At 48.5% G+C, this 21,032-nt stretch overlaps 2 protein-coding genes across 5 annotated transcripts; both read left to right on the top strand.

The window, feature by feature from the left end:
• Positions 1-343: 343 nt before the first annotated feature.
• Positions 344-5,487, top strand: LOC133219130 (zinc finger protein RFP-like). 3 transcript variants are annotated; one of them, XM_061366211.1, is made up of 7 exons: positions 344-797; positions 2,007-2,093; positions 2,439-2,669; positions 2,997-3,019; positions 3,335-3,450; positions 3,743-3,775; positions 4,805-5,487. In XM_061366211.1, exons 1-7 carry the CDS (start codon positions 393-395, stop codon positions 5,314-5,316), a joined length of 1,407 nt encoding a protein of 468 aa, XP_061222195.1. In that variant the 5' UTR covers positions 344-392; the 3' UTR covers positions 5,317-5,487. The 3 variants fall into 3 exon arrangements, with proteins under 3 accessions (XP_061222195.1, XP_061222204.1, XP_061222215.1); XM_061366220.1 differs by lacking the exon at positions 3,743-3,775; XM_061366231.1 differs by lacking the exon at positions 2,439-2,669 and having other exon boundaries at positions 345-797.
• A 1,848-nt stretch (positions 5,488-7,335) lies between these two features.
• On the top strand, positions 7,336-19,654 carry CDC25A (cell division cycle 25A). Of its 2 annotated transcripts, XM_061366201.1 has the most exons (17): positions 7,442-7,497; positions 9,375-9,460; positions 10,340-10,477; positions 11,389-11,443; positions 12,122-12,157; positions 12,310-12,346; positions 12,733-12,834; positions 13,644-13,760; positions 14,618-14,752; positions 15,390-15,464; positions 16,119-16,271; positions 16,601-16,693; positions 16,937-16,999; positions 17,128-17,226; positions 17,361-17,491; positions 17,821-17,932; positions 19,240-19,654. In XM_061366201.1, the coding sequence occupies exons 4-17, from the start codon at positions 11,433-11,435 to the stop codon at positions 19,378-19,380; spliced, it is 1,305 nt and encodes a 434-aa protein (XP_061222185.1). In that variant the 5' UTR covers positions 7,442-7,497; positions 9,375-9,460; positions 10,340-10,477; positions 11,389-11,432; the 3' UTR covers positions 19,381-19,654. The 2 variants fall into 2 exon arrangements, with proteins under 2 accessions (XP_061222179.1, XP_061222185.1); XM_061366195.1 differs by lacking the exon at positions 10,340-10,477 and having other exon boundaries at positions 7,336-7,497.
• The last annotated feature ends 1,378 nt before the right edge of the window (positions 19,655-21,032 follow it).

The following is a 21,032-nucleotide window of genomic DNA, read 5'->3' as shown; positions in this document are numbered from 1 at the left end:
CTGAGCCTTCTCCTCTCCTCAACAACCCCGGCTCCCTCAGCCGCTCTGCACAAGACTTGTGCTCCAGACCCTTCACCAGCTTTGCTACCTCCGGACCTGTTCCAGCACCTCAAAGTCTTTCTTGCGGTGAGGGGCCCAACACGTACACACATACATATGTATGCGCACAGACACACAGGTGCATGTACACAGAGCCATGCAGACACACACATGGACGTACACACACGTCCAGGCACCGATGCACACACACACGCGTGTGAACACACGGCACGTCCCCACCGCTCCCCGTACCCCTCCCGGGGCCCCCTCTCGGCACCGCCCGCGCCCCGCCCGGTCCCTTCCCCTTCTCTTCCCCTCCCCGCCTCCGGCGCGTCCTTCCCGGAGGCCGCAGGATGGCGCGGGCCGTGCTGGCGCTGGGCGAGAGCCTGGTGGAGGAGGCCACCTGCCCGCTGTGCCTGGGGCTCTTCCAGGAGCCCCTCATCACCGACTGCGGGCACAGCTATTGCGGGCCCTGCCTGGCGGCGCTCATGGGGGTCCCGCCGCGCCCCGTCGCCTGTCCGCAGTGCCGCGCCGCCGTGGCACCGGCCTCGCTGCGGCCCAACCGCTCGCTGCGCTCCATGGCGCAGCTGACGGAGGCTCTGGACAAGGCGCGACGGGCCCAGTGCCAGCGGCACGGAGAGCTGCTCGGCCTCTTCTGCGAGACCTGCCGCTGCCTGCTCTGCCCGCTGTGCCGAGGCGAGCCCCAGCACCGCGACCACCCCGCCCGCTTCGCTGAGGAGGCCGCCCGGCAGCTCCGGGTACGGGAGGGCGGGGGGGATGGAGGGTGTCTTGGGGTTACTGGCGGGGGCTGGGCCCCTTCCCTGGCACGGCTTGGTGTGCTTTCGGGTACAGACTGGGGTACCCGCGAGGCACGGGCTAGGACACACTTGGCATGGATCTGGGTACTCCCCATGCGCGGGCTGGGGTCCTCTCTGAGCACAGGTCAGGGTCCCGTTGGGGCATGGGCCAGGGTCCCTTCCAGGAACCGATCAGGGTTCCCTCTGAGCACGAGCTGGGATCCTCTTTAGGCATGGGTCTGGGGCCCCCCATGCTGGGGCTGGGGTCACTCAAAGCACAGGTTAGTCACCTCAGGGCACAGGCTGGGGGCCACTCTCAGGCATCAGTCTGGAATCAACTCCCAGGCACAGGGTGGGATTCCCTCTAAGCATAGATCCAGATGCCTTTTGCACATGGGCTGGGTTCCTCTCTGGGCACAGGTTAGGGTCCCTGTCCAGCTACAGCTTTGGGTCCTCATCCAGCTGTTGGCTGATGTCCCCATTTCGGTATGGGTTTGTGGTCCCCGTCTTGTGGCAAGGCTGGCGTCCTTGTATCTCCACTACCCTGCTTGGGCTGCTGGTCCTCCCACTGCCCATTGCCTCCCCAAGACCACCCAGGGTGCAGGTCTCACTGCTCCCTGCTCTGTGACCCCACAAGGTCCTGAGGGCCCCATATGTCCCCAGCCGGGGACAGGGCTGGGGCTAAAGGGACAAAGGCTCTGCCCCCAGCACATGGGCTGGGGTGCCCCAGGCCAGCACCCTGTTCTGCTGCAGGGCATGGCTTGGAGGAGCACAAGGGGACATATTTAACACTGTTGAATTTATGGAGCATGCCTCACACACAGGGCTGCTGTCATTACAGACCTCTTCCACAAATCCCACTTCCAACACCAAAAGTTGTTTTTCCTAATTAAAGAAAAAAACCCCAACAAACCAAAACCGAAACAAAAAAAAACCAAAACAACAAAGCCACAAACTTCAGGCTTTCCACATGAAGCTATTCCAGAAATGTGTCTGGAGCAGCTGTGCATGGGGATCTCCCTAGCCTGGCATAACACAAGTTGGCAGAGAGGTGGGTGCTGGCTCTGAGTGCAGCTGAGCACAGGGGCTGTTTGGCGACATCACCTCACTACTGCGTTTGTAACCCTCAAATATCCCTATTTTCCTTTGTTTTTGATGGTTTTAACCCAGGAAACACTCCAGAACAACCTGGTTCTTCTACAAAAAGAGAAGGAAGAATTTAGGCCCATGGGACAAAAGAAAAGTGAGAGCCTGCTGGTAGGTATTTCTCTCCATGTGCACAGTGTGCACCTTCCTGTCTCCACAGCCACATCCTGTCTTCCCTGTTTCCGTAAATATTTATCTCCTTTTCTGTAACCACACCACTTTCCCTCTCTGTCCATCCCATATATTATTTGTCCCTCCTACTCTCTCAGAATCTGCTGTCCTTTTGGGGCCACCAGCATCCATCTTTGCTTCCCCTTTTCCCCTCTACCAGCTTTTCCTCTCCAAAACTTCTTTTCCCCATGATCCTGCCCCATTCTCTGCAGCCCCCTTCCCATGCTGTGATGTGGCAGCCAGAGGATGGGATGGCTCAGGGGCCTCTGCATGGGTGCCTTGCAGGAGAAGGTGGCCTCAGAGCAGCAGAGCCTGCGAGGTGCTTTCATGCAGCTGCAGGAGTTCCTGCAGGAGCAGGAGGATGTCCTGCTAGCCCAGCTTCACGAGGTGCATGAGGAGCTCAACCAGGAGCGCTGCAGATACATCTCCAGCATTTCAGAGAGGGAAACGCTGCTGGACACGCTGATTGCGGAGATAGAGAGCAAGTGTGACCAGCCGGTGGCTGAGTTCCTTACGGTGAGGCTGCATTACCCACCTGGGCGCTGCACCCATCCCTGGTGAGGCTGGGGGCACACTGCATCCCAGTGCCCATGCAGCCTGGCAGTGAAGAGCAGCGCAGTGCTGGCTGGGTTGTGACACCACAGTGTGTGTGGTATGAGGTTGGGCCTGCAGCATGAGCTGAGGATTTGGGCAAGTGACTCGCTGAAGAGTGCCCAGGAGTTTGGTGTGACCCCCCCCCAGTCCCATCTTCATGCAGCAGGGGAGCTGCTGTAACTCACTGCTGCAGGGACCGTGGTCCTTCCTGGCAGTGCCAGAGCTGACCTAGTGTTTCCTCTCTTCCAGAATGTTGGCAAAATCCTGGACAGGTATGAAATGGGCTCTGCATCGCTCTCTTCCCACGTGGCTCTTTGGGGCAGAGGTTTGGGAACGCTGCAGCCAGCTGAGCAGCAACAGCCAGGAGGGAGGTAGCTTTGGCCTGCTGGGCATTTGGGATTTAACAGGATGTTATGTGGAACCAGAGACCATGGCACCCCTGTTGAAGACAGGGTTCACATGCCGGTAGCTGGGGCACAGCTCCCTGGAGTTCAGGGCTGTAGGGGATTTTCCCCTGTTTCTCTCCTGGCCCATGTGCTGGCTGACTGCTGGGGTCAGAGCTCCTCTCCATGTTTTTTCCCCCTCAGGTGTGAGGCAGTGAAGACCCCGATCCCTGAGCCGGTTTCCCCGGGGCTGGAGAGGACCCTTGAGAGACTCTTTCAGAGTACCCAGATGCTCGTAGCTGTGATGGCCGAATTCAAAGGTAAAGCAAAGCAGCAGCGAGCAATGCCTTGCTGTGTAGCTGGTGTCCAGGCCCCAAGCGGGTGTGCTGCTGTCTCTGCTGTGCTTCCCTGGGCTCAGCTGCAGACATTTATCCTCACCATCATGGTTTGGGAGCAGAACACGTCTGCTCCAGACGGGACCCTCCTAGATGGGCTTTGCTGGAGCTTGGGGCTGTGGGAGCTGGGGAGCAAGCTCCACATCTCTGGCTTGCTGTCCTGATGGGGAACAGAACTGCTGCAAGAGTCTCATGCATCTTCCTTTCCCTCCTCTAGTGAGCCTGCTGAGTAAGATCGACAGAGAAAGGGGTGAGTTTCTGGAGCTCATGGGCATAAATGAGGGAGAAAAGCTTTCCAGAATGAGTTTCCTTGTGTCCTTGGGTGCAGACCTGGACTCACACCACAACTTTTAAACTCCAGGGTCTGTCTAAAACCGGGTCCCTTCATTTTTAGTATAAAAATCCAGGTCTGTCCTTACACCAGGCAACACCCAGACACCAACCAAGAGCCAGGATAGTATGAGTCCCTCAGCTTCCCCGTTGCTGGAGACTTTGTTGTTACTCTGTTATGCATAAGACTGTGAATAGTTAAGCAGAGGAGCCCTGTGCATTTTGAGCTGGCTTTTAGGCACAGATTTGAAATGTTTTTGCAGGTGCTTTGGGTCCATGTGGTCCTGGCAGCATTGCAGAGCTTGGTCTCTGCTCTCTCAGGTTTTGGGATGAGAGACCTGACACACAGCGCAGTGCAGCCTGCGTCAAAATCTGGGCTGCAGAGGAGAGGGTTTGGCAGAAGTCCTGGGGTGGCATTGTGTGATGACACCTCTGTGGCCTTGTGGGATGGCCGCGGGATGGCAGCAGAACATTCCACATGAGCGGGCATTTCCAGCTCTGCAGTGAGACTGCCTGGCTACTCGGTGGAGCAGGGTTAGAAGCTGTTGAGTCACTGGACCAGGGACTGCCAGGGCACCACTGTTGCCTTGCAGGCAATGCTTCCTTACACCCGTGGAGGTGTATCACTCCCCCACACTCAGCCTTACTGTAGCCCCACAAACTCAGGGCCAGCAGTATCCTGGAAGCAGGTTTATCAAGGCCCATCATGTCTGTCCCCTGCATGTGGGGACACTGCCTGGCCCAGTCCCACTCCAGAAAGCATTGCTTCTCCGATGGGTCCCAGTGGGGAGGGCATCGAGGGTCCTGTGTGACATGCCACCAAAGGGGGCTGCAGGTGCTGTATGTATGTACTCAAGGGGCATGTCCCAGCGCCAGGGCAGAGGAGGGAGAGGTGCTGGTTCACTCCTCAGCAGGCAATGGACTGATGGTCCTCTCTGTTGTGCATTAGTGAAGGTATGGCTGGACCCAGAGACAGCGAGCCCGTACCTGAACCTCTCAGAGGACTGCAAGACCGTGTGGCTGGCAAGTGGAGAGCAAGAACTCCATGACAACCCTAAGAGATTCACGGGCAGCCCCAGCGTCCTGGGCTCCAAGGGCTTCATGGCCGGGAGGCATTACTGGGAGCTAGAGGTAGGGCACGGGGACAGCTGGGCCGTTGGTGTGGCCCTGGAATCCGTTCAGAGGAAGGATGTGCTCAGCAGGGCCCTGGGGAAGATCTGGGCCCTGCGGCTGGACTGGAATCGCCAGTACACAGCACTCCACATGCCCCCCACCCCACTGGAACTGAACCAAGAGCTTCGGAAAATCAGGATCCACCTGGACTATGAAGGGGGCCAAGTGACCTTTTATAATGCGGAGAACATGATGCAGATCTTGCAGTTTAAGGCCACCTTCACTGAGAAGGTCTTCCCATACTTTTGGCTCTCGTCACAGGAAACCTACATCCAGCTGTGTGCCTGATGGGGTCAGATGCCTCCTGGTCCCTTGCCTGTGCCCTTGCTTAGCTGAGCAGGCAAAAGGTATGGAAATGATGCACCATCGTTTTGCAAACTCCCTGCAGTTGGATCTCCTCTGTGTGGTGTTGCACCTCCCCCCAAGTACTTTGGAACATTAAAGCAGTGTTGTGCTGCCTGGCTATGTCTGCAGGCTGGTATCCTGGTCAGATCTCACAGCGGCAGTGGTCCACCTATCCCTGTGATCACTGAGGACACACACAGATAAGCAGGAGGGAGGCAGGGGAGATGTTCTGATTGCCTGTGGTGGTCTTTGGCAGGGCTGCATGGCTTGTTTGGTTCAGTATGGTGTGCTGTGTTGTAGGCAGCCTGGGGGTGCAATCACTTTGCAGGCAGGAACAGGTTGGAGCCATAGAGGTGCTAATGGTGGTGGTAACTGCTGATGAAAAACTGTAAAAATGTGCTTGAAAGGAAAATGTTAAGGGAGGGGACAGGGCTGAGTGGAGTGCTGGAGAGAGGGCACAGCCCAAGCCTCTCCATGCTAGAACAACAGGGCAGTGGGGATGTGATGGGGATCTCTGGGATCCTGGGTGGTCAGAGGGGAAGCATATACCAGAAACCAGGAGCATTGTGTGGATGTGGTGGATGGCAGGGCCTGGGCAGAGGGACATGGGTTGTGTCCTGGAGGTGTGGGATCCCCTGACAGTAAGTTGTTTTTCTCCTTCCTAGTAACACGCTGGTGCAGTGCTGTGGTTTGGCTTCAGTCTGAGAACAATGCTGGTAACACACCGATGTTTTTAGTTGTTGCTCAGTAGCATTCAGCCTGACCAAGGACTTTTCAGTCTCTCATGCTTTGCCAGTGAGGAGGGGCACAAGAAACAGGGAGGGAGCAGAGACAGGACACCTGACCCAAACTAACCAAAGGGGTATTCCATACCACAGCGCATCATGGCCAGTGTATAAACTGGGGGCAGTTACCCGGAAGGGACCGGTCACTGCTCGAGTCAAGCTGGGTATCGGTCCGTGGGTGGTGAGCCACTGAGTTGTGCATCACTGCCATTTATTGTTTTTATTTTCCCTTTCCCCTTTCAGTTTTACATTCTCTTCCCTTGTTATTTCCATTATTATTATTACATTATTAATGTTATACTTCAGCTATTGGACTGTTCTTACTCAACCCTGGTTAGGGGTTCATCATCTAGTTCCAACCCTGTGTTTCTACATTTGTGGGACTGTGTTTTTGGAGCTGGCACTGCTCCCCCTGCACCTGTAGTGTCCACAACCTGAGGCCTGAGGGGTGACCCATGCAAAGACTCCCCCACAGCACAACCATTGCTGCCTCCATCCTGCTCAGTGACGGTGGGCAGGGGACAGAGAAGGGATTAGGCAACACAGGCAATAAGCCCTCTGAAAAGTTGGTCTTGTTTCTGTTTTTAAGGCAAATAGCAGTGCCTGGGTAAATGCCAGAGTCTCTTAAAGGTAGTGGATGAGAGCAACGTTTGTCGCGGTCAGAGTGTGACCGTTTTCCCTCATCGTGCCCGGCTTTACCCGCTTCCCCTCAGGGCCGGGGCGGTTGGAGGCACGGTTAAACGGAGAAGGTCAGAGAACCAGCAGCAAAAAACGGCTGTGCGTGAGGCTGGGACTACATTTCCCAGCATGCACCGCCGAGGAGGGGACGGCGTTGCATGCTGGGAAATGTAGTCTCCACTTTGGCAGTTGCGCTGCCCAGCGACACCCGCTTGTCTGGCTTCCCTATTGGTTCGGAGTGACATCAATCAACAGCTGGAGGCGGGGAGTGGGCCACCCGTCGCTGTTCTTATTGGCCAGAACGAGAACGGTAGGCGGGAGGATATGAGCGAAGTTATCCGCCCACTTTAAACGTCGCTTAGGGAGCGGTTTTGATTGGTGGAGGGGAGGTTTGGCGCGAGCTTCGGAGCGGGCGACGGGTAGCGGCTGCAGTCAAAGCGGTACTGGTCGCGCTGACAGTAGGACGGTTCGGCTTTGCTCTGCGCGGTTCCTGCGGTTCCTTCGGTTCCATGGATCCCACACTGCGCGGTTCCTACCGCCGCCGCCTCCTGCTCTTCTCCCCGGTCTCCTCCGCTTCACCCGCCGTGGTCAAGGTTCTTTTTCCTGACGATTTCTCGCCGGTCTCCAACCTCCGCCTCACCATGGAGCAGCTGGGACGCGGGTCAGTCAAAGCGCGGGCCCTTTCTGCTGTCCCTGGGATCCTCCTCGTTTATTTGGTTGCTTGTTTTTTTTTTTTTTTTTTGTGTTTTATTTTTTTGTGTGTGTGTTTTGTTTTTTTTTTCTTTCCCTGGCTATGAGGCTCTACCACGCTCCCCCCTAACAAAATCCCCAAACGGGCCCTCGAGGGCCTCTTCCTCCCCCGTCTTCCCTCCCTGACCCGAAGCGAAGCCTAAGGGAGCTCCCCATTTACCCCCCAGACCGCCATACTAGGCCTTAAGAGTCCCTTCTCCTCTATCCCAAGCCAAAAGCAAGGCCTAGGAGAGCTCTTCCTCCTCCTCCCATTTCAGAGCAAGGACTTGCGCCGTTGTTCTTCGTCCGTTCCACACGCGCCCCCCCGCCCCGCCCCCCCAACTGCCTCCACCGCACCGAGACCTTGTGGACCTTCTACTCACCCCCAAATTTAAGGCCTCGAGAAACATTTCTCTCCCCTTTTCCACCCCAAGCAAGGCGTCAGGGACCTCGCCTACCCTCACCCCCTAAAAAAGTGAGGCCTCGTGCATCTCTTCTTCCTCCCTAATGGAGGCCTTGAGGATCTCTTCTCTTAATCTCCTTCTCCCTTCAGACGAGGACCTCATCCCTTATTCTCTCATTCCAGACACCCTCCATCCTTAACACTGAAATCTGGAGCACCTTTTCCCCTCTTCCCCCTCCAAAAGAGGCCTCGAGGAGCTGTTTTCTCCCTGTCTTTACACCCACCCCCCCCTACACCCCCAATTAGGCCTCGAGGAGTTCTTCCTATGTACCCCCATGCTATCCTTGCAAACCCAAGCTTTCCATTACTCCCTTAACCCCCACTTTTTGTGATGCCTTCACCCCTGCTGAGTTCCACTCCCGCTCCTGCCTCTCCTTCCACCAGATAGCCCCCTCTCTCCTTAAGCAGCACGGAGACTGCCACCCCTCTAGTCATTCCCGCGGGAGCTCCTGCCCACATGTGGCTGTGGTTCCGATGCTGTGGGCCATCTTCTCACTGAGTGTCCCTCCACGTGCCACCATCTTCCCCTGGTTCTGCTCTGGGTGTCTGCCTCGCTTCTGAGCCCCATGTTGGGTGTTTTCCCTTATCCCACATATTATTGCTGGTACCTTTGTGTCTGTCCTTCCTGCCTTCTGTGCCACATTAGCTGCAGTATCTCAGCTCTGTTCTCACTCCCCTTTGCCTGACTCCTGTGCACCCACTCCTCTCTTTGCCATTTCACGTATGGGAAGTGCTGCACTCTCTGAGCTCTTTAGCTCCTCTCCACAGAGCTCCAGCCATGCAGTTGCTCAATCCCTGTTACTAGTTGTAACTCGTTTAATCTCATTATTCCTGCAGTAACCTCTGCAGTTTGCCTCTTGTATAGTTTCTGTTTTGCCCTGGCCTACTCTGGTCTTGTTTGTTCTCCTAGCATTTGTCCTTTATTTTCTGATTTTCTATCATTCTTGTTTCTGTAATCACCTGCTTTCTTTATGATCCTTCCCTCCTTCAGATTCCTGAAATTCCTGCAAACAATTTGCACAAGTCCCCTCCATTTCATTCTTGTGTCCTCTCAGTTTGTAGCCCTGGCTTATGCCCTGGTGCATTTTTTCATTAACTCTTGATCGAGGAGCAACACTCAAGTAGCTTTTCCCTTCTTTAAGGTAATCTTGAATAAGGCTACATGTGATACATACATCTCTGTATTGAAGCTGCTGTGACATATGAAATGAGTGTGTGTTTGATGTGGCCACTGATAATGGTTTTGAGGTATGATTACCTGTGCCGTATGTTTACAGGCAGGCATTTCTATATGGTATCTATTGCTGCAATAAGCATTTAAAACAAATACCTATTTTCTTTTATAGCCAACATGAAAAAGCTGAGGAAGATCTGGGAAACAAGAATACTAATAGTTTACAAAGAACTGTGTCATCGGAATCGACAGACTCAGGTATGGCTTTCTCAATTAATAAATAACAAGTAAGAAAGGAGAAGTGTCCTATCTTTACACAGCTGCCTGCAATCCCTACAACCACTTCTTAAAAGGAGGGAGGCAGGCAGGCCATTACTCAGCAAGCTTCTGCAGCTCATGCAGTTTGGGTTGTGGATGTGTTTTTGTGTTTTTTTTTGCTTAAGTTCTCTTGGAGTATGTTAGTAGTAGAGCTGTATGGAGGAAAAACTGGTTCACTCACTGGGGGACTCTGGCAGAAGGGCTTTTCCCTTTTTTCTTAGGATGGCTGTTGAGACATGATTGCTGACTTGTCACACTTCGTACTGCAGCGTGATGTTTATCACTACAACTTTCTGATTGCTTTGATGTTCTACTCTGTACATGGTAGTAGGTAAACACCTTATCATGAGTGTATCAGCCCTCCTTGCAGCAGAGACAGCTGAAGATGAAGCCTGCTGAAGATAGCCCAAGATAGGCTTCACTGGGGAATTGGAATCCCACCATTCTTCAGTCTGTGGTGTTTTGAGATATTGGCTTGGGGGTGTTTAGAGTTGCATGTTGGGGCTGTGGTCTAAAAAATGGAGAGATAGTGTTTTACTCTTCATTGTTAGGATCCATCACAGATCTGTTTTCATCTGTGAATGGGACTGACTTGAGTTTCTGGAGGGTGATAGCTTTGAAATACAGTCATCACTGTGTGTTTTCTCTCTTGAAACCCAAACTGTGCTAACCTGCTCTGCACGCTTGAATCAAGGCCATTGAGCAGGGTTTGTCTTGTGGTTTGGGGTTTTTTGGTGGCAGTTAGCATGAGCTGATTGTTTGTGTGAAACCTGAAATACTGATACTTGCCTAGAAGTGTGTGTTTATCCTTTTTTTCAGATGAGATGCTTTATCAGTGGAAATGAAATAAGCCATTACCCCATAACTGTTAGAGTCAGGGAAGCTTCTGATAGTTCACTGGTCCAGCCCAGTGATGGGAATCAGTGTCTCCAACTGAATTTATATACCAGTCTGACTGTGCATGGTATTTTCTGCCTTCAAAGGAGCTTTATGAACTGCTAAAACACAAGTATAGCTGACAAACCACAGAGCAGGATAAAATAACCCAGCTTGCTAAATCTTCACTTTCTTCTTGGCGTTTTTGTTTCTGTCTCCAAAGCAGGTCTTAAGTGCTTACAAAACACTTGTGATTAAAGTTTCTGCTGGTTTGAGACCACTTCCTGTCAATGTTAGTCAAGTTAATTCTTTGTAGTTGTTTGTTTAGAACACAGTCACTGAAATAGCAACAAGTCTTGTCATGAAGGTGTAGAGAGCAGCCAGTACACTGCTGGCCTATCACTGGGTCTTGTGAATATGATACAAAAACTCCTTGGGGAATCTGTGTTTAAGTAAGCTTCACACTTGGCTGTACTTAGATGCTATGTAGCTGGAATGTTTAGCTTGGTTTGTGCTTACAAAGTGCTTGCTATTGTTTCCAGTACACTAGCAGGCATTAAGAAGGGTATTTTGACTACTTGTTTTGGAATGAGCCAAAAATTTATTCCTATGAAGAGGTGTAACTGAAAACATGGCTTAAAAAATCCTAAAGGACTAAGTTGTTAAATATGTGTGTGAGGGAGAATAAGCCAAGAGTGTTCCATGACGCTCTGGTCTATATGATCTTCTAGGCAGGGCTTAGGAATGCTTTTTTTTAATTACTCCTATTTTACCTGAGGCACTAACCCTTGATTATGGCAAAAGCCAGTGCGATGGAGTATCTGTAACTGTTATTTACTTCTCCACTGAGGTCAGGCTGCAGATGGGACTTCTTGCATTACTTTCCAGTCTAAGCTCATGGTCTCTCTGAGGAAATCTGTAACAGTGTGCAACACTTCGTATTTCCTAGCTAATACTCAATAGAAAACATTCTATTATCTTTCCTCTTGCAGGCTGTGCTTTGGATTCACCTGTTCCTGCATCCTCAAATGATATCATGGAGGAAACGTATGTAACCATATGCTGTCTGATTTGTGGCATTTCACATTGCACCGTTAGCAAACGTAGGCTAATAAGAGGCTTGATGCAGCTTTTCTTTTGCTGGCACATGTGCAATGGGCTCTTGTCTCTGAAAAACTTGTGCAGTGCTCTGCAGCTTGAGCTCCTATGGTTTCTGTCTTGTCTGCATCCCAGAGTACATAGCAAGTCTTGGGTCTGGGTTAATTTATTGTACCAACCAGATTGTTTGAGCATGACATGGGCACCTTACCAGGAGGCTGAGGCTGCACCAAACTGCATGTAAGCTGCAGTTTTCACTCAACACTTAAACTATAATTTATGTTTCCATATGTTCCTACTGATACCAGGCAGTTGCTCTGAGCTTTGCATTTGCCGCTGTTGCCAGGGATGGGGCAGATGCTTGTGGTCACTCATGTACTGATCTTTTCTTCCTTCAACCTAGCATCTTGTCTAAATGCTGCTGAAAGGAAAGGAGGGGGAGAAAGGAGTCGAACTTATGTACTAAGAACTAGGATGGGATCAGCTGGCTAGAAATAGCTTTTAAGAAAGTGTCATCAAGCAGTATCTTGGCTTCTGCTTAGCATAACACTTCTTGAGTGAAAATGAAAGTTGATTTTTAATGTACTGTGCTTTGGTGCTAACTGTGGGGCATCTTGCTTGCTTTAGGTTTGAGAAAGCAATTCTTGAATCCAGCAAACTGAAGTAAGTATATTTCTACTTCCAACTCCTTTGTCAGTGACTGTGGTAGCTTGTGGAGTTTTATGGGGGGCGGTAGGAGGAGAAGTGAGTTCTACTCGTGTTAGAGTCTTTTAAAACATGTTGAAATAAATCTTTTTGATTCTTTTTTGTTGTAGCGTTCGGATGCCATTCAGAAGAATCCATTCAATGCCAGTAAGTGAGATTGGTATTGGTATTCTATAAATATTAAAGGATTTAGTATATTAAGTGCTTTTAGTTGGATACATTTTATAACTTGTTAATTTTCTGGCTGCAAGAACAGCTAGTGTGGCAGTTAGTGAAAACTGTCAGAATTACAGCTTGTAAACTCAATATCTCATTTAAGTTAGCATGAAATATCAGTGATGTGGCTCTGTCACTTCTGCAGCTGACGCATTTTGGTACCTGAACCAAGATATCAGCATAGAGTCCTGCACATAGTTTGCAGTTGCAGTTGGAGTCTTTACAGTCTTTATTAACCACTCTTTTGTTTTAAATGCAGTTGTGCAAAGACTTATATTGTACAATACTGAACTGGCACTTCTGTATGAATATTGTAGCAAAACCTCCTGGGATCCAGTCCTGCTCTGAAGAGAAACCATTCTGATTCCCTGGATGACAATGCTTTTCAACTGTTGAAACAAGATGACTACAAGGAGAATGTAAGCATTGCTTTCCATTGCTGTGATGATAGGCATAAGAGGTGGTACCGAGAGAGCTGGATTAGCACACCCCTTTAACAGTGGACGTGGTGGAAAAGGCTTCTTTTCCTCTCTCCAGGCAGCAGTTCAGACATAACAAAGTTTTGCACAGCTTATCTCAGGGGAGCTTGCAGTGAAGTGCAACAGCACTGATCATAGTGACTGCAAGCTGATTATATGTTCACAAAAAATCTGGAAGACTTTGGTTGCCCAGCTCTACATTTGTGCTGCTGAGCCTGACTCATTTTAGACTGTGGCAAGGGAAAATGTATTCATGCCACTCACTTTAGATAGCTATGAGGGATGCCTTTAGAAAGCTGTTTTGATAGATCACCCCATCTCTTTCCACTGCTGGCATGGGAAGCCTTGATTCCTCGCAACACCAGTGTCCTTTTGGCTACTTGGTCTGGAAGGCTTTGCTGCTGGGAATCCCATTGGTAGGACTCTGACAGGTCTCGACAGAAGAGCGGATGTCAGCAGAATTTAAAAATGATTCCTTTTGCAGAGAAGTTGGCTGACAAAAGAAATAGAAAAGCCTTAATCCTATGGGTGATATCAAAAGGATAAAAGCTTAATTATGTTAAATGAATTGCTATTCTAACACCTTTAATCTGAAAACATTTGCCTTCAGACTACTCCTGTTGGCAGTAGGGAACTTAAAAGCACAACCTCAGGTAGCTTTAAAAAAAACCCTAAAAAGATAAAATGACCCTAGAGCTTTACAGTTTTTTATTTTGGTAAAATGATCACTTTGCTCCTTTTTAACTCAGGAACCATTTGAGTTTAAGAAGCCAACCAAACCAGCTTCTCGTTCTTCTGTGCATGTTCATTACCCTGCTGGAAATGGTGTTCCTGGACCAAGGCAGAATTCACCTCCAGCTCAGAGAGTAAGTACTATAGTGTTCTTTACAACTAATTCTCATCTAATCTTCTGCATTCCTGGAGGTACGCAGAAAGGGAAGAAAAATTGGGAAGAAGAAAAATTGCATCATGTTCTAAGGCAGCACTGTTAGTCACCTCTAATGTGTCAAATGGAAAAAATTATCTTGCAGATAAGAGAACTTCTCACTTTTGGCTTGTAAAATGACGAGGAGTTTGAAACATGGGGTTTTCTGTAGTCTGGAAGATTAGTCAGTACAAAGCTGGGTTTATGCTGCAGTAAGTTAAGGGAGTGGATGTTGATGTGGAATAGAGGACTTTAGTTTATAATTGTTTTCACTATCAATAAAATAAATAATTAAATTGAGGCAGATGCATTTAGAATAACTATGCAGATGTGACTAGATCTTATGTCCAGATATGACATCCAGGAAGCAACTGAAAAGCCATGATGGGTCCTTGCATAGAAACAATGCTGGGGGACTAAGCCTTCCCTCTGCTCCTTGAATCAGTTCCTTCGTCCTGCTTAGTACTCTTGATCTTGTGTTTATCAGCTGCAGAGTTTATATTGCCTCCTGTTCCCACTGACACCAACAGTTTCTCTCCATTGCACCTTCCCTGGATGGTGTCTTTCTCAGACGAGGGTTATTGCTTAATGAGTCTAATGAAGCACTTTGCTATTGTAGGGATCAAATAGAAGTACTGGAACTCAGTTTGGGGTTTGCTCAAGTCAGTGTACTCAAGGTGGGGGAAACATCTTTTCTGTAATGTAGTAAGAGGCAAGGCACTGTTATAGGTTATATAAGGTTATACCTCTCTGCAGTAAATGGGAGGAGTGTTGTTAAAACTATCTATCTTGTCTCAGGTTCCCATGGGTGAAACACCCAAGGGTAGAAAGAAACACTACAGCTCAGTTTTCCTGCGGAAGTCTTCTCTGACTTCCTCTGAAAGTGAAGATGATGATGGATTCCTGGAGTTGCTAGACGACCAAGATTTGAAGGTATGTACAAAGGAAATATGGGCATTTTGAAACTTTCTCTGTCTAACGTTAGTAGTCAGCTACAACGTGTTTGTGGTGCACATATGTTCTAGCAGAAGTCAGTGTGGAAAGTCAGACTGCAAAAAGCTAGGTACTAGGGAATCGTAGCAGGCGAGTTATAACCTTTTTCAATTCAGTTTCAAGTGTCTCTGTCTTATACATGCTCTTTCCTAGTGCAGACAGTGAGATTTACTTGGGGTGTGAACAGCAGCTAGTTTAAGAATTACTCCTGATGGGAGTTGCACTACTAGAGGGAATTAGTGGAACAGTCAGCATTTTTCTTTGGTAAAAGAGCTAGAGGTAAGATTTGCTTCTGAGCTACTTAAGCAGAGGACTTTCTAATTGAATTTGAAATGCTTAAAGCTTTGGATGAACATAATTGTTAATCTGTCAATGAATTCATGTAACTTACCTTCTCCAACACATCTCTACTTGGTTCCGTTATTTCATTGAGTATTGGACTAGTGATTGAGTTAAATTCCTAAAACATCACTAACATGAATTCAACTGGAATGCTGGCCCAAGCTGTGCATAAACTGTATTTAGTCTCTGCCCACGGTGGAATAGATGAGCATGAACTTCCTTTTTTTTTCCTCAGAACGATGAGGAGATGTCACCTGATGTGGCAAGCCTCTGGACTGCACCACTAGTCATAAGGAGAGCAGACAATCGGGTGAGTGTTCTGTGGGAGCATAACAGAACAGAGATGGGGACTTTGTTCTTGCAGCTGTTTTCACTGCTGGGAAAAGTGATCACATTGGCTCTGGTCCTGTGTCCCTAAAAACAAAGTAAGATGTGACATAACCCCCCTTCAGTGTTCTGTTATCTCTAAAGACTATTTGGCTGAAAGACTGTCAGTGTGGAACAATGCCCATTGTGTGCATATATATGCATTAACTTTCTTTTTCCAAAGCCACTTCATAAATGCAAGATGATCTTGACTTCCCTTATCAGATACTTATTGATTTACCTTGAATGCATCCTGCAAATCCCTTAGCCAGATATTCTGATAAGAGACTGTGAAGGGAGGCTAGATTCCTGCAGAAAGTTCCTTAATTTGCTGATAAACTGTCTGTTAATTGGTATAAACACCTCTGCCACCAATTGATATTGCTTCTGGTGCTCCAAGCTCACCCAGCCTGCAGGGCAAGAAATGAGTGTTACTGGAAATGTAGGTCCTGAATTTAGATGACCCTGTTAATATCCCATTGTTGCTGTGCTGTGGCAGTGTCTTCAATAAGGCAAAATTTGTAATGGTCTGAAAGTCTGAGGCTTGCTTGGTTTCTAACCTTAATTTTTGCTAAACAACTATTCTCATATCTCGTAGGCCAAACGATGCCGGCTGTTTGGCTCTTCATCTCTGACTAGTGGTGTAGGAAGAACCACTCAGAAAAGAATGGAGAGATCCCAGGAAGAGGATACTCCAGGGAAAAATAAGAGGAGGAAAAGCCTGACTGAAACAACTTCTGAGGACTCAACAGTTAGTGGCTTGGCATCCAGTTTTGTAACAGAATTGATTAGGAGAAGATCTAGCATTAGTGTCTAGCTGGTGAACGTTAATGAGAGAGCTTTTTCAAGTGAATTGCTGACCTAGCAAAACTGCATTCTCTCTTCATAGTGAGAAGATTTTTGGGAGCTGGTGCAGCAGTTGCATGCTCCTGAGTCTGAGTTTCACCTTAATCCAAAGGGGATGCTAGGGAGTTGTAGTTCAGGGCTTCAGAGTAAACTCTGAGTTTTATGTTATGTTGTGGGAAAGGGATCTCTCTGCTGTCAGTGCTCAGCATTGATCTCTAACCCATTTTCCTCTAGAATCTGGAAACGGTGAAGACACAATGCTCCATAGCAGAGATCGAAAACATTTTGGATGGTGACCAGACAGACCTTATTGGTGACTTCTCAAAGGTAAGGATTTAATGGTCAAGTGTTAATTCAAGTATTTTAATGGCCTCTCTTACTGGAGATGTCTCAAAGCAGCCCAAATAAAGCAAGTCCCTTCAACAGTGCGTATTCCAGTTATCAGGAAAGTATGTTGGCTAGAAGGGCTCTTGTCTGCAATGTATCTGTGTTACAAACTACACAGCTGCTGGACACTGTGCTATGGCCTGCCTTTGGAATTTTCTGATTGGAATGCTGTCTGTCTTACAGAGTTATTTATTCCGCACTGTCGATGGGAAACATCAAGACTTGAAATATATCGACTCGGAAATGGTAAGTGCTCCAGGGACAGTAAGAAAAAAATCTTTACTGGGGGGAGCAAGACAAGAACCTCTTGAAACACCTGAACTCTGGGGAGTTTTGTGGAGTTCTATTTTTGGTTTTGTTTTTTTTTTTCCCAGATTGTGTCTGTGCTGACTGGGAAGTTCGCAGACTTCATCAAGGAATGTGTGATAATTGATTGCAGATACCCATATGAGTATGAAGGAGGACACATCAAGGTATGTTGGCCCTGTAGGAGCAATGGAGAGTTGTCTGAAGTTGCAAACTGGGGTCACTTGGCACCATGGGGACTGCTTAAGTGGGATGGGCTCATTACAGTCTTCCACTCATTCCATGTGCTTGTGTATCACAGGGTGCTATAAACCTACATATGGAAGAGGATGTGGAAAACTATTTGCTTAAGAAGCCAATCAAGCCATCAGATAACAAACGAGTGATAATAGTATTTCACTGCGAGTTTTCTTCGGAGCGCGGTCCTCGAATGTGAGTTATCTCACACTCCTCTATATGGAAACTTTCTGCTGTGCTAGCTGGGAGCAAAGCTTTTGGGTGCCACTGGTTACTGTGCTGGTGGGCCACTTAATAAGCAGCTTATTGTGAGTAGCTGTTGGTTGTCAGCTCTGGTTGGGAGGTAGCGCAGCCCATGGTGGGAAAGGGCATATTGGAGTTGTGCTGCACAAGAGGTGGAAACGAAAAACAGGTGAGCTGCAGCAGTGGCTTACTTCCCCCAAGAATGGGAAGGCTGGGGTGAGAGCTCTTTTCATGTGGTGTTTGTTGAGTGCAAGATTTAACACAGGGTTTTCCTGCTGCAGGTGCCGGTTTGTGAGAGAGCGGGACAGGCTGGGTAACGAATACCCCAACCTCCACTACCCAGAACTGTACATCCTGAAAGGGGGCTACAAGGACTTCTTCTTCAGATGCCGTGTAAGTAACATTCACTTAAATTTATCTCTTTCACACTCGGAGAAGAAACTATGGGTAAATAATACTGATGTGTTTGTACTGAATAAGGCTTCTTTTGGAGTAGGACGTTTTTTGCCGGGGTGCTTTTCCTCCTCTGTTTCACTGTAGTCTCCCATACTGAGAGTAATTAGACTTTGGTAGTGAGGCATTTGAAGCCTGTTCCATGCTCCAGAGCTGTCTTGTTGCTGTAGCTGAAAGGTTTTCCCACTTGTCTCAGGACAAGACATAGTATAAAACTGGTTTCTAGCATAACAGCCAGGAGTTCAAAATGTCATTTGGAGAAGGAAATTCAGACTACTCAGTCTGCAAGGACTGGAAGAGAAGGCAGCCTTGACAGTAATTGCTGATAACAGTCCTGAAGTCTCACACTGAAATAGCAAAGTGGAAAATTTGAGCTTTGTGTTTTCAGTATCTAATTCAGAAAAGGAAGCTAAAAAATGCTCAGCAGCTCTCACACCAGCATTGTGGGGATGGTGCTTCCTGTTATCCCTTGGCTTCTGCTGTCTTGGCATTTCAGTGGCTGTACTGTCCTTCTCCAGCTAGTCCTTTCTGTGCTTCTGAGTGTAACGAAGCTGTGTCCTGACAGTTGCTTTAGCTCCTTTTGGACCCCTGCACTGTAGAGTAGCTCTTAGATTACCTTCATGTTCTATGACCTTGTGTGCTTTCAAGGAGATTCAGGGTGTTCATTCCCAGTGGCATATTGGCTTTTCCAGCCTTTGGGATGCTGCTGTTCATGGTAGGGAGTGCTCCTCCTGGGTTTTGGTGCTCTCTGTGACCTTAATGGTTCCCCCATGGCAGTGGGTGCACCTGGGTTTGGTTTTGGAGCCTGTAGGTGCCCCCTTTTGAGGCTGAAGGACCAAGGGCCTCAAGGTGGCAGCATGAAACAGCCGATGGCAGCTCCTATGTGCGCCAGGGGCTGGTTGGTTTCTGGTACAAGTGTTCTTCAAATCTTTGCCATTCCAAGGTGAATGCTAGATAGCCTTAGTTTATGTATTGATGCCTACCAGAAAAATCTGGGTGAGAGCTCTGTACACAGGGCTGAAAGTCCTTCATTTAATAGGTGTTATCCCTCCGGAAGTAGCTGTAGTCTGAGTATCACTTGGTTTTGTTCATGAGGGTCTGGTATGAAGCTCCTGTATAGAGCCGGGGGAGGGTGGTCTCTTTCTGATTGTTCTGGTGGTAGTTGTTGGAACAGTTGTTGGCAGGCTCTGTCAGGGACCATCACTCCTGTGAGACAACCACAGTGAAAACAGCTTCTCTTTCCCCAGAGTTTCTGCGAGCCCCAGAGCTATCGCCCCATGGACCATGAGGACTTTAAAGAAGACTTGAAGAGGTTCCGCACCAAAAGCCGAACCTGGGCTGGTGAGAAGAGCAAAAGGGAACTGTACAGTCGCCTGAAGAAGCTCTAAAGGCTGAACTGAACTTAGAGCAAAGACTGCCTGTCCGGGGGGGAAGCTGCAACGGGGGGGAGAAGAAGCTGTTCCTGGCTTGCAGTGATCAGGCACTGGCTCTCTCCCCATCTGTCATCTCACTGGGAACACCCTGGAACTTGGAGCTGCAGGCTTGCTCCCAGCAACCGGGATGCTGTCTGGGAGCTGATTCTGCTGACTATTCTCATTACGTTCCATTTTGGAAATGGCTTCTTGTGTTCTGCAGCATCTACAAAGTTCAACATCCTGCCCAGGGAGGGGTGGGGAGGCTGCTAAGTGCCATGCACGTGGGGTACGTGCTATAAGCAGGGAAAGTATTTTAGTGCCTGTTGGGATTTAGTTAGTTTGTTGGTTTGTTAGTTAGTTTGTTGGTTTGTTAGTTAGTTTGTTGGTTTGTTAGTTAGTTTGTTGGTTTGTTAGTTAGTTACATAGTTAGGTACATAGCTAGTTAGTTAGATACATAGTTAGTTTGTTTGTTTGTTTTAATGCTTTATTTTTATTTAAATACAGTCAAATGAAGCTAATGCTGCTGCAGTTGAATCCTATGAATTGTACTTACACTGCGTTTCTGCTAAAGGGCAGCCTGCTGGTGGGAGGTGTTAATTATTTTTCTCAGCTGCAGCTTTGGTTCCGTGGTTTTCTAGTGTAATGTGTCGTAGTGAAGAAAAAATGGGAAATGGTTCGTTACAGGTAGAGGTTCTCAGGTCATTGAACTCCTGTGTTCTGCTCTGGAAGCCTCATAAAGACAATCTAAGGGAAAATTTCTTATTATACCTAAATATGTTCACCTTTCTTAGATTGCTTTATTTCACAGCAATTTGAGCTGGCTGCTCCTTTAGCTCTAGTGCTGGTGTTTCAAAGTAGGACGAAATTCTGGGAGCTGAGGTGTCTCGGGTGATCTCAGGAGGGCCAGGTCCCAAAGCTGTTCCCAGGATTCCCAGCAGCAGCAATTTACTGTGTCTGCTCCCACCGAGGCTGCATATTATCATCATGAACTGTGTCCAGAAAACAGCTCAGCTGTGAGGAGCCAAGCTAATGATCCTGCTCTGGAACCACTCTGCTTTGACTTCAGCTGCTTCTCCAGTAGTAGAAGAACCTTCTGCTGTGAAAGGCAGGAAATAGAATTGATTCCTGACGGAACAGTGTGTTGTACCCTGTAGCTGAGCCCTACAAACTGAAGCAGAACACAGTCTTCCATAGCACAACAGTGCCTGAACAGCTTTGCTGCTGCTTTTGGTGTTGAAGGAGTGGTTTCAGGGTAAGGCCAGCTGCTTGCACAGCAACACTGTGATGATTACTGTAGCTTATCTTCCTCACATATGAACTTATTGGTAGAAGTGCTGCTCCTGAGGCCTGGCACCCAGCCTAGGAGCAGCCACGCATCCAGGAAGCTCATGGCTCTTTAGCAGAAATCCATGCTTTGTACAGCTTTGCTTGCTCCCGATGTGTTAGTCCTGCTTTTGTACCTGTGTCAAAAAATACTGAAACGGAGGTGACTTATGTGGAATTTTAACTTGAGGTTTTTTAAAACTCCTTTTTTAAACCCTGCTGTTAACCTTGAGGCCTGCATGGATGAACCATGAACTTTCTATTTAAAAAAAAAAAAAAATAAAAAAATTGGATTTTACTGC

The sequence above is a fragment of the Neopsephotus bourkii genome, unplaced genomic scaffold (genome assembly GCF_033783945.1).
Source record: "Neopsephotus bourkii isolate Nb327-2 ecotype Australia unplaced genomic scaffold, CSIRO-AGI_Nbou_v1 NB_122, whole genome shotgun sequence".
NCBI classification, from domain to species: Eukaryota; Metazoa; Chordata; class Aves; order Psittaciformes; family Psittacidae; genus Neopsephotus; species Neopsephotus bourkii.
Note: the sequence above shows the minus strand (reverse complement) of the source record. Positions and strands in the feature narration are given on the sequence as shown.